A 12,702-nucleotide genomic window follows, 5' to 3' on the forward strand; every position below is an offset into this window, starting at 1 on the left:
ATGCCAAATTTTAAAAAGTGAGTTGGAAAGTGTTATTTTTTAAATTTCCCAGAAAAATTCATAAAAGATTGGACTTAACGTTCTTTGATTATTTAGTAAATGCTTCTGCTAAGCTGTTTGTCCTGTTGTTTTCCTCACAGTAAAATTTTGAACAATCCCAATTGCTTTAATGTTATCACTCTGTGCAGGTTCTTTATTTTTATTTATATTTTTGATTTAATCTTTTTAATACATAATCTTTATTATTTTCCATTACCATTTAGTCCCTATTTACCTCCCTCTCCCAAGCAATCACCACGCTGTTGTCCAAGACCATGAGTGCTTTTTCCTTTTTGCTTAATCCCTTCACCCCTTAACCACCCCCGCACTAGCTGTCATCTGTTACCATCTGTGAGTCTGTCTCTGTGTTGCTTGTTAGTTCAGTTTATTCGTTAGATTCCACATATGAGTGAAATCATATGGTATTTGTCTTTCTCTAACTGGCTTGTTTCACTTAGCATAATGTTCTCCAGGTTCACCTATACTGTTGCAAAGGATAAAATTTTCTTCTATTATGTGGTTGAGTAAAATTTCATGGTGTAAATGTCCTGTAGTTATTTTATCCACTCATGTTTTGATAGACATTTGGGCCACTTTCATAACTTCACCATTGTAAATAATGCTGCATTGAACACAGGAGTGCTTATGTTCTTTTGAATTAGTGTTTTGGGTTCCTTCAGATGTATTCCCAGAAGTGGTACTGCTGGGCCAAAAGGCAGATCCACTTTTAATTTTTTGAGATATCTATACTGCTTTCCACAGTGGCTACACCAGTCTGCATTCCCACCAACAGTGCAAAAGAGTTCCCTTTTTTCCACATCTTTGCCAGCACTTACTGTTTTTTGATTTATTGATGATGGCCATTCTGACAAGTGTGAGGTGATATTTCATTGTGGTTTTAACTTGCGTTTCACTGATGATTAGTGAGTTTTGAGCATCTTTTGATGTGTCTATTGGCCATCTGTATGTTCCCCTCAGAGGAGCGTCTATTCAGGTCCTTTGCCCATTTTTAATTTTTTTATTTTTAATTTATTTTTTCATATTTCTTAGAATTTTAAAAAATATTTAATTTATTTATCTTTAGAGAAGAAGGGAAGGAGAGAAGGAGAGAAATATCAATGTATGGTTGCCTCTTGTGAGTCCCCTAGTGGGAATGGGCCTGCAACCCAGGCCCGTGCCCTGACTGGGAATTAAACTGCGATTGTGTGGTTCACAGGCCCGCACTCAATCCACTGAGCTACACCAGCCAGGGCCTTTGCCCATTTTTTAAATGTGTTGCTTGTTATTTTTGGTGTTGTGTTTTGTAAGTACTTTATAAATTTTGGATATTAACCCCTTATCAGATGTATCATCAAATATATTCTCCCATTCTGTGGGCTGTCTTTTTATTTTGTTGGTGATTGACTTTACTGTGCAAAAAGTTTTTAGTTTGATATAGTACTACTTGTTTATTTTTTCTTTTGTTTCCCTTGCTTGGGGAGATATATCCAATAAAATATTGCTGTGAGCAATGTCAAAGATTTTGCTGCCTATGTTTCCTTCCAAAATTTTTGTGGTTTTTGGTCTACCATTTGAGTATTTTATCCATTTTGGATTAATTCGTTTTTTAAAATATATTTTATTGGTTATGCTGTTACAGTTGTCCCATTTCCCCCCTTCATTCCCCTCCACCCTGCACACCCTCTCCCACCTACATTCCCCCCCTTTAGTTCATGTCCATGTGTCACAAGTTCTTTAGATTCTATATTTCCCATACCATTCTTGCCCCCCCATCTATTTTCTATCTACTGTCTATGCTAGTTATTCTCTGTACCTTCTCCCCCCTTCTCCTCCTCCCGCTCCCTTGTTGCTAACCCTCCATGTGATCTTCATTTCTATGGTTTCACTCTTGATCTAGCTGTCCTCTTAGCTTGCTTTTGTTTTAGGTGTGGTTGTTAATAACTGTGAGTTTGCTATCCTTTCTCTGTTCATCTTTTTTATCTTCTTTTTCTTAGGTAAGTCCCTTTAACATTTCATATAGTAAGGGCTTGGTGATGATGAACTCCTTGCATTTGATCTTATCTGGGAAGCACTTTATCTGTCCTTCCATTCTAAATGAAAGCTTTGCTGGGTAGAGCAATCTTGGATGTAGGTCTTTGAATTTCATGACTTGGAATACTTCTTTCCAGCCCCTTCTTGCCTGCAAGGTCTCTTTTGAGAAATTAGCTGACAGTCTGATGGGAACTCCTTTGTAGGTGACTGTCTCCTTATCTCTTGCTGCTTCTAGGATTCTCTCCTTCATTTTAATCTTGGCTAATATAATTATGATATGCCTTGGTGTGTTCCTTCTTGGGTCCAACTTCTTTGGGACTCTCTGAGCTTCCTGGATTTCCTGGAAGTCTATTTCCTTTGCCATATTGGGGAAGTTCTTTATTATTTGTTCAAATAACTTTTCCACTTGCTCTTTCTCTTCCCCTTCTGGTACCCCTATAATTCGGATGTTGGACCGTTTAAAGATGTCCTGGAGGTTCCTAAGCCTCTCCTCATTTTTTTGAATTCTTGTTTCTTCATATTTTTCTGTTTGGTCATTTTCTTCTTCCTTCTGGTCCACTCCATTGATTTGAGTCCCAGTTTCCTTTCCATCACTATTAGTTTCCTGTGCATTCTCCTTCATTTCAATTAGTTTAGCCTTCATTTGTTCCTCTAATTTGTGACTGAAATCAACCAGTTCTGTGAGCATCCTGATAGCCAGTGTTTTGAACTGTGCATCTGAAAGTTTGGCTATTTCTTGGTCACTTAGAGTTATTGGCTCTGGGGCTTTGAGTTCTTCTTGAGCCATGTTTTGGTCTGTTCGTGCCTGTTATGAATGAGGAGCATAGCCTTAGGTGTTCACCAGGGCGGGGCCACCCAGGTTGCTGGGTTGTGACACTCTATGTGGGGGCGGGGTCAAAGAGGGGCAATAGCAGTATCTCTCTGCTGCTTCCCGCTGCTGGGGCCTGTTCCATCTGTCTCACTGCTCTCTCCTTTGCTGGTTTATCTGCACACAAATGTGTGACTGTGGTCAGCCTGCCACCTTGTGCTCTCACTGGGTCCGCTCATTGCTACCCCACACCTGGGATCTGCCCATGGCTGCCTGTGCACCTTGGTCGGGGGATCCTTCCTGCCCAACCCTGCTCCACTGCTGGCTCTGTCCCTCTTACTGGTCTGGCTGAAGGGTTCATTGTTGTCAGACTTCTGTATAGTTCAATTTTTTTGTGTTTTGGCTGTGTTTTTTGTTACTAAAACTTTATTGTCTTTAAAATTGGTTGTGTGAGAAGGCACAATGTTTCCACCTATGCCTCCATCTTGGCAGAAGTCCAGCATACATATTCTATTATTATTTAATTATATATTGTATATTTTGTTACAGTTTTTCATCAACCCATGAGTTGTTTAGATGGTTTTTAAAAAAACATGTAAAGGCTATTTTAAAATTTTATTTCTACTAAGTGAATTGTGAATGTTGAATGTGATCTGTATAATACTCATCTTGTGAAATTTAATAAGGCTATTTTATGGCATATAACATTAGCAATTATTATGAATATGTTTAAAAGGAATGTTTATTCTTTATCTAATTTGTGCTGATATTTCTAAGTTTGTTTTTATTTCTTTAATAATTTTAAACTTATATGTGTGTTATTTCTACTATGTGAATCTTTTGTGGGTCTTTTGCTGTTTTTTATACTGTCTCACTGAGGATGCTTTGTTTACTTATGTGTAATTTATCTTAGCCTTTTTATTCATTTCTAATAATCTATTTCAGATATGCAAAAAGACAATTCAAAATATAACAACCATATAATCTCCATCCAGCTTAGAAAATAACATAATTTTACTCCCTTTTGTATACCTTCACATTTGTCTATATTCCCTCAAAGATAATCAACTTTTTAAATCTATGTTTATAATTCTTATGCTTGTCTTTATACATTTACTTACCATCATTTCTGATCAACTGCTCTCTTGTCATCTACTTTAGAGACTGTAACTTTAAGTACTTGGCCCCTTGCCTCTCTTAAAGATCTGAAAGGCCATAGACATAGTCATGGCAAATGATGTAGTTACAAGTCTCTGGTAGGATAACTTTCCCCAAATGAAAAGGGAAAGATTTGCTATAGACAACATTTTTTGCCCTTCACAATGTTTTCTTTTTCTTTTTCAACTAGGAACATATGCATGAGGCTGAGGTAACTATTTTGTCACAGCAGGCAACAAGAATTAAGAGGAGTTCTATGCTTCTTCATGGCAGAAATGAACGATGGAAACAGCCTGGGTACCTGATAGCATTGTTAGATTGCTGCACTAGGTTAGGATTTCCTGCCGCAGACCACTCTTCACAGGAGGTGATCATGTAGTCTCAGATGCTTCTGATTGTACATCATTAATCTACATACAACTAAGAAGGAAAATAAAATGCTGACAATTACAGAATAATATAATGCTCTCTCTTCTCGTCAATTGTAAATGAAAACCTAATTTTACAGATAAGAAATTTGAAAAACATGTGTTTCCAAGAGTTAATGAAATATATATTTTAAAGTTTTTAAAACCATTAGTTGAGGAGTCAAACACTCGCTGCTTAAATTTCCTAATAGATACCATTCTAAAATAGATAGACACATCTAGACTGCAATTGATGTAATTGAAAGTAGAGAAGGAAGAAGATTAGGCTTTATGAAGAAAGCTGCTCTTTGCTCTAAATCAGCAATCGAAGATGGCTGAGTGCAGCAGCATGTTGTGTCAAGTGTGGGCCTGTTTACTGGCAGATTTATTTCTTGCCCCTTTCTGGTCTGGTCTGTAATGTGCCAGGCTATGCTCCCAGCCTTCTGGGTGAGTGAGGTCCAGTTGAGTTTAGCCGATGAGACGCATTGCCTGGAGAGTGGAAGAAGACAGGAGGGGTATTCCTTCTCTTCCTCTGTCATTAGCAACTGAAAACTCCTCACTAGATCAGGCCCTTACCAAACAGACCAAACAAGGTCGCAGCACCTGCCTGGTGTTCCTGACCTCTGGTCTTTTTCTCCTTTCATCCTGGGAGTTGAGTGATTTCCTGCTTTTCCTCATCTGAAGATGGCCTCACCAACCCCTATTTGACCTCTTGGCTCATTCATCACCTGTGTGACCAACTCCTTGCATTAAGTCTCTCTGACACTTGGACTTTTTGAAGTGGTTTTTGTTTCCCTGACTATATGTCAGTGATACTTTTTGAAAAATTGAATTTTCAGTTGTAAGCTCAAGTTATTGCACACTAAGTCAAACAGATGGGAATCACAGCAGGAGATATGTCTGGGACTTGAGAAAAGTCTGATTCCCTGTTTTTTTTCCCAACACCTAATATAATATACTCCCTGGGGAAGGGGTGATTATTTCCATTGTACAGTGTGCAGTGGGCAAGCATCCTGGGAAAAGGGAGTTTTTAATGCTCCTCCCCAGATCATTGGTTTGAATGTTCAGAGGTAGAATAGTCTTTACTCTTGTTCAGAAGGACATGACTTACATGTCAGTTTCTCTTCCAAACAGAATTCTTTGTTACTATTATTCTGTTCTTTTTCCACCTGGACACTTAGGATGAATAAATATCCTTTGGGCTTCAATTGCTGGGTCATCTTGACCTGGCAGAAGAGAGTTCACCTCACCTAGAAGGGTTGGAATAGGAGGTGGATATAGTAAGTAAATGAGAGTTGGATTGCCTCCTTAGGGAGAAGAGGTATGATTGGATTATAGTGAGGTTTTGAAATTGAAAATAAGAAAAAAAGGTATGTGTGGAATCAGAGAAGCTAGAAAAGGATAGTAGATATTTGTGTTCTTCCTTCCTGCCTTCCTTTCTGGAGAACCTTTCTCTGTCTCTCTCACTCTTGCTCTCACTCTTGCTTTCTCTCCTTCCTCCTTCCTCCCCTTTCTTTCCGATGATAGCAACTTAATTTTCCTTTAGGAAATCACCTCTTTCCCACTCAGTCCACATGGTATTGTGGTATTAACACTAACCCTTCCTCTAGGGATAGGCAGTTAACTCAAGCCTGGCCAGTTGGAACAGTATGCCTCCCTGGCAACAATGATTGTCAAGGATGGGCACAAGTCCTAATCAAAGCCTGTAAGATGCAAAGTTGTAACTTTTGAAAGGGAAGTATTCACTATTGTTCGGGCTGGATATAGTCAAGACACAAGGAAGCAAAGGTGAGAGACAGAAAAAACCCCCAATACCTGATAACATTGTTGACCTGCTGGATTCAGCAGTGGCAAACAAAACCCAGAACTGGCTTCTCAACTTTTGAGCTATGTTAACAAGTAAATTCCTTTCTCTAAGCCTACTTTGAGATATGTTTTTCTTCCTTTCTTCTTTTTCCCTTCCCCCTTTCCTTTCTTTTGCTGAAAGAACCCCATAAAAAGCTTTTATATATTTATGCTTTTATATATTATTCTTTCTCTCTTCCTCTATTTTGCTGAACAGTATTATAAAAAGTATCTGCATATTTATGCATATCTTAGGGCTAAAGATGACTTAAATTTGGTGAAAAGGAAACTTAAAATACTATTTATGATATATAAACAAACAAAATCCCCCTTTTAATATTACTGCATGCAGATCAGGGACAACAGCATTTGGTTTTAAAGTATCTATGGCCTCCCAGCCAGGTAGCTTGCTCATTGGTTACAGCACCATCTCTATATGTCAAGGTAGCAGGTTTGATCCCCTATCAGGGCCTATACAAGGAGCAACCAATGAATGCATAAATAAGTGGCACAACAAATTGATGTTTCTCTCTCTCTCCCTACCCCTGCTTTCCTCTCTCTCTCTAAAAAAATCAATAAATTAAACAACAAAAACCTATGGTCAATATGTTTTCTTAATTCCCATCATGTCCTGTTTTGGCAACGTTATAGTTGCCAATGAAGTTGATACTAGGGCAGTGCATGTACTTTGTCCATTACAGGAATTTAAGAAGCATATTTAAAAGAGGCTACATTGCCATGTACAACTCACAAAAGTTCACTAATGTGTAACCAATGGAATACACTACTGAAAGTAAGCAAATATTTTCGTTATGAAATTCTGTGATCTCACAGGGAAATAACTGTTTAATGTCCCATACAAGCTTTTGTTCTTTAGCCCTTGATTTGTATTAAGTCAGTGAGCACCTATGTCAGCATTGCCTTTCTGTTTAAGTCTAATTTTGGCCTATTTATAGGAACCTCAATTTTCATATAACTTAATTTTTATGGAGATGACCACTTTGTAAAATAAAGTTGGCTGCCAATGTGAAACTTCTCAAAAGGGTAAGTGAACACTCGTTTCCTTATGCCAAAACTGATGGCATTGAGTGCTTTTTGGTTAATTTTTCACTTAGTTTCAGAAAAAAAATCAGTTGCAGAGTTTTAGAGTAAGAAAAGAATGTACAGCTATTTTAGCTCCAAATCCTTATTTTTGGGTGAGGAAACATGGTTACTGAGATATAAAATGGAAATAGTGGAGAAAGCATTTAAGAATTTGTACTGCCTCTGGCAACCACAGAGTAGGAGGGAACTAAACTGTTCTCTCTCGTTTTGCGTTATTATTTTCTCATTCCCTTTCTCAGGTCTACCTCCATGGGTACCAGATGAAGTTCACAGATAATTTTAGAATTACATATTTCTTTCTCTTTATTAGTAGGTATTTATTGATTTTATTTGGTTACTATCCAACTTTCAGAGTCATTATACAGTGACTATATAAATATCCATTTTTATTATTGCTCCATTAATAATGCTAATAAAAAGGATAATGTCATACATCTTTTTGGCAGTGGGGAAAGAGACAATGGAACCCTGGCAATACAGTTCAACAGCAGAACAAGAAAATTTGGTTAGAATGTTCCCTGCACCTCCCTTCAAAGTCCCATCTTTCTTTCAACCTCTGTAACTCTCAGGAAGAACTGAATAACGATGCTCAGTGAGGCTGTGTTGACCTGGCCCATTGTTACTCGGCCTGTCTGACTAGGCGCTACACAGGAGGCCACACAAAGGCCCATCATGCCTGAGAATTAGGCAGTTTTTCTCCATTTCTTAGAAGGTGCTGTGTATATAGGATCTTAATACAAACGTTCTGACGAACTAAAGAACGTTAAAATGAGACAAGTCAGTATTTCACTAGTGTTAGAAACTTCCTAGAAAATAAATTTGCCCATTAATAGTTCACTATTAATAGTTCTCAGAAATTTCTGTGATGTAGCAACAACATTTGAGATTATGATTTCATACAAGAGAACTACTTTTGAATTTTTTAAAACTATTTTTTAACACTTAAAATTACACATGATACAAAATACTCGTTTTACAAGTTGAAATCTTTACACTTATGGGTACAGTTACAGTAATGCAAGTATATTAGTGCATTCACTTACAGCAGAGTTATTTATTTTCATTGGGCTTAACACAAAGCCAAGAATGAATTATTTGCTTAAACTGTTTTCTAGTCTTTGAATTAAAAAAGGAACATTACTTCTACCCCTTTTATAATATTGTCAGAATGAGATATAATGCCAACAAGAAGCCCGGTATTTCTGTAAATGAGAGATCATATTCCAATAGCTTTTATGTTATAAATCACAAAGTTTTCGCTACATATGTCTATCAAATTGTCATTATCTCAGCTTTCAGGAAAACTACGTCATCTTTGGTAATAGGCTGCCAACAAACAGAAACTATAGACTACACCATTTTTTCCAAAGAATCCTGTATTTTAATGAATAGCTGAATAAATAGACATCAATTATAAAATTCACATTAAGATAGAAGAAAATCCAAACATTTTGATTGCTTTATCTCTTAAAGTTGATAACTACTACAAAACGAACTATTTATGTTAGGGTAAAAATGAGCTGAACCATGGGCGTGTGACTGGGAAGTGCTGGCAGATATACACAGTAACACGGAGGAGCTGTAAAGTAAAAGTGTTTGTATGTACATACTTTTTCCTTACATTTTTGCATGGAGAAAACACTGTTCTATAAAAATGGGAAAACACACAGTAGGACCACATGCAACAAGGACTGATACAATGTGCACAGCAGAATAATCAAACAAGACACAAGAACTATGGGTTTAAAAAAGAATTTCAGAACAATTAAAAAAAAAAAGGAAGGCTTGAAACCTGGAATGCTTTCTTACTGAGGTTTCAGAATATAAATTTGTCTAACAAGCTTCTTGATAGTTTTTAAGAGTTTCCACTTGACCACCTATGGATTAAGTGTAGAGCTAAAAATAAACCATCATATTATACAAAACTTTGTATGTTAGCATACAAAAGGTAACAATTTACTTTTTGTATAAAATATAACCTTTTGATAGTATATTTATTTCACATAAGTATAAATATAACCCAAAGAATATGTTTTAAGTATTTCTACCAAAATATTCTTTACAAAAGTTTACAAAACAAGTAATTTATTCATATTTACAACCTAGCACAGAAAAGATTCTGGGCCACTGATGTTGGTATTGTGTAAAAAAGAGTGCTTCTAGACATTTTAAAGATTAGGAGAGAGTTCTTCAGAACTGCCAAAATGTGTTTAAGAACAGATACTTAAAGATTTAGTTATTAAACGACTTCAGTTAAATTACATTTGATACTTGAATATGTGAGTATACACCTGTAACTGAAAAGCTGAAGCTAACCTGTGTTCCTCTGTAATGAGGAAAATGATAGTGATATTTTGCATCCATCTCAAATCAGCACACAGTTTCCCCATGCTACAGCTGATCTGTTTGTGGGCACCGAGGCTACATGACTCACCAACTCTTTCTGTGATACAGTGCCGAACCCTGGGGGAGAAAACCTGCATACAAAGGGTCCATTTAGCACGTGGCAATGATTCATCACTTTAGGGACAGAAGAATGAATAGACTGCTGCTACTAACAGATCACACGCCATGTAGCTATTTACCCATACAATATGTCCAAATAAGGACAGATTATTTTATCTCTCAATTACGCTTTCCTTCAAAGCTTACGAAGTAGACTTGCACCCACCCATACCCGCCATCCCTGGTCTGATCTTTTGCTTCTTGTCTTCAACCGAAACATGATACCTTCTAACCTCAGTTTTGACCTCCAAACTTTCTTTTCTTACCAATCAGTCTCTAGTCATCAAAATAATCAGGGACGACCAGACCCAATTTCACTCAGCTCGGGAACTAACCAGCAGGGACCATTATAATACACAACACCCCATGTTATTTGTGGCCAAATAAAGCTCCTTGATAGCAATGTCCAATGGGGTGCTTTCTTTTTTAAATAGTGAAATCTGATCCAGACATATGTGCAGTAATATTTCAGTTTGACTTAGACAAGTTGTTATTGCAACTAAGACTTGGAAATAAACATGGAAATTGGTTGTGGGCAGCTCTGCATTCATGTCTCATCACTAAATACAGCATCTTACTGAAGTAGAGGGTAGGTGGGAAAACGGAAAAAGTGAGCGGTGAATCTGGAGAAGATGTTCAACAATTCACTAGATGTCCTCTAGTTTCTCCAGCTTTTCTTTACTTAGACAGTGTTTGGTTACTCCAAACGAACCTGTAACATTTCAATCTAGGGAGTTTTGGGAAAACTAAATGAAAAGATAAAGTGGAAAGATGAAACCACACGTATCTATGAGAACAAATTAAGGAATTCATTGCTTGTTAATTGGAACTAATACCTCTGCATGACATGGAGTTTAAACAAGCTAAAAGTTGTATTACTTTTCTTTCAGGGAGAAAAGGAGCTTGGGGAGCCTATTTTACACAGCTAATTACACATCAACATCACAGTTCTGTTTGGATAAGTTGGATACTGTGTCCGGAGTTTAGACAGGGAAAAGTGATCCCAAGGTTTTCCTTTCAGGTTTGAGATTTAAAACGGGCATTTTGGACCAAAATGTTCATTACCATAGTTACTTTCTGCTTTCCACTTTTAAGCCATGGTATCTTCAGGTAGTCCTACTAAAAGTCAACAGTTAGCCTTTCCGGAGTCCTTGTAAAATACTGCCTTTTAGTGCTCGGAGTTGGTGAATTGTCTCCTTTTTCTCCTTTAGGAGTTGTTCCCCAAGATTTCATCAAGATTGATGTCTTTCATCCAGTCATCATTACCAGGCTCTGTCTTCAATAAAGAATCAATGAAATCAGCATCACTGTTTAGGGCAGGGCCCATGTTATCAGTCTGTTGGTTGAGAAAGTCAAAAGCTAAGTCATTGCCATGGTCAGTTCCTTGAAAAGCCCTTGAACTTTGGTTGGGTGAAGGAAAACTGCCAGGTGTCAGAGATGGTGGCTGGCTTATGCCTGTCCTTGACTGACTCAACCCCGTTCCTGACTGGTTCAAACTGGGTAAAATCTGTGTGCTTAGCTGACTGGGTCTGAGATTCAGACTTCTGAGTGAGCCTATGGTTTGTCCATTCAATGTCGGGCCCATTTGGTTTATGGGTCTCATTTGCACTGCTGGTGTTATCTGGTTAGGAGGAGCCACTGCCCTCTGGGAAAATTGTTGGCTACCCACTGCTTGTTGCAACGACTGGTTTGGAGTATAGGCTGCAGGTGCACCTGTGGGGAAGCGGACTCCTGTGGACTTCAGGGCTTCCTGCTGTTTGGTTGCTGCTTCTTGGGAGGCCCAGTTGGGTGCTGTTGTGTTGGATGTGATCATTACATTTGACGTTCTCTGTGCTGGCATGCTTGCCATAGTATGGGTTAAATTTGGTCTCAGTTGTGGTGAATTGCCAACAGGACCAGCTCCAAAAGCGGCCACATTATTATTACTACTTGGCCCTAAGTTAGGTGGCCGCGGCATTAGAGGGTTGTTCTGATTTGTTATCAATTGGTTTGGATTCCTCTGCTGGGTCAACTGATTCATTCCTGAAGAGATGCTGTATGTGCCAGGTTGGTTGCAAGGCATGCTTCCATACATCCCTATGTTCTGAACTGCTGTGGATAACGATGGCATTCTCGTTCCATGGGAAGTAGACATGAGGCTGGAATTTGGAGTTAAAATGCTATGTGTTGAAGCTGGGTTTGCCAAAGTCTGGTTAGAGTTTAAACTCACGGTTGACGAGCCACCTAAGAAAAAGAAGACAATTATATTAGCGCATAGCAGTAGGTTATCTCTTCTTTTTTTTTTTAGCACTTTGCAATAAGTTATTAAGGACACATGTCCGGCCTTGAAAATCACCAATTCTTCATCTGAATCATCCTTATTCAAGAAGCTGCCCCAAGTGGCTCCTGTTTCCAAAGGGTAACTTCCTATCTCTTTAAACATCTGGAATTCAATGTAACAGTGCTTCAGTGGCTATTTCCATATGGAAAGCCTTCTGCTCCAGGAGGTACAGTTACTATTGCATTGTAATCCATACACCATGAGCCTCACTAAGCTCTATCTTTTCTTTAAGGTTCAGGCCACGGTGCTTCATTAAACTTTCCCTGATATTCCAGCCTCCTCTCTCCAGTAGCATTTTCTCTTTAAAGTTTTCATTTAGCACTTAGCCTTTTGGATTGGGCAATCTACGGAGCCTCTGAGGGCCTGCCAGCTATGTTGATGCCTGTCCATAAGTGAAAGGATGTGGGGCCTTCCTATAATACGTTGCTGAATAGAGAGGCTCCACACATCAGATAGTAATTAATTAACACATTGAAATCTCCCTG

The 12,702-nt window shown here is 38.2% G+C and overlaps 1 protein-coding gene across 2 annotated transcripts in view; it reads right to left on the reverse strand.

Annotated features, from left to right (window-relative positions):
* Positions 1 to 9,601: 9,601 nt before the first annotated feature.
* MAML2 (mastermind like transcriptional coactivator 2) overlaps positions 9,602 to 12,702 on the reverse strand; it is a 350,749-nt gene continuing 347,648 nt past the window's right edge. For both annotated transcript variants that reach the window (XM_037163441.2, XM_037163440.2), the window contains one exon: positions 9,602 to 12,120. In XM_037163441.2, coding sequence (XP_037019336.2) covers positions 11,105 to 12,120 — 1,016 coding nt within the window. In that variant the 3' untranslated portion in view covers positions 9,602 to 11,104. The remainder of the gene's footprint in view (positions 12,121 to 12,702) is intronic.

Source organism: Artibeus jamaicensis, unplaced genomic scaffold (assembly GCF_021234435.1).
Source record: "Artibeus jamaicensis isolate MK-2021 breed Jamaican fruit bat unplaced genomic scaffold, CSHL_Jam_final contig_585, whole genome shotgun sequence".
Taxonomy (NCBI): domain Eukaryota; kingdom Metazoa; phylum Chordata; class Mammalia; order Chiroptera; family Phyllostomidae; genus Artibeus; species Artibeus jamaicensis.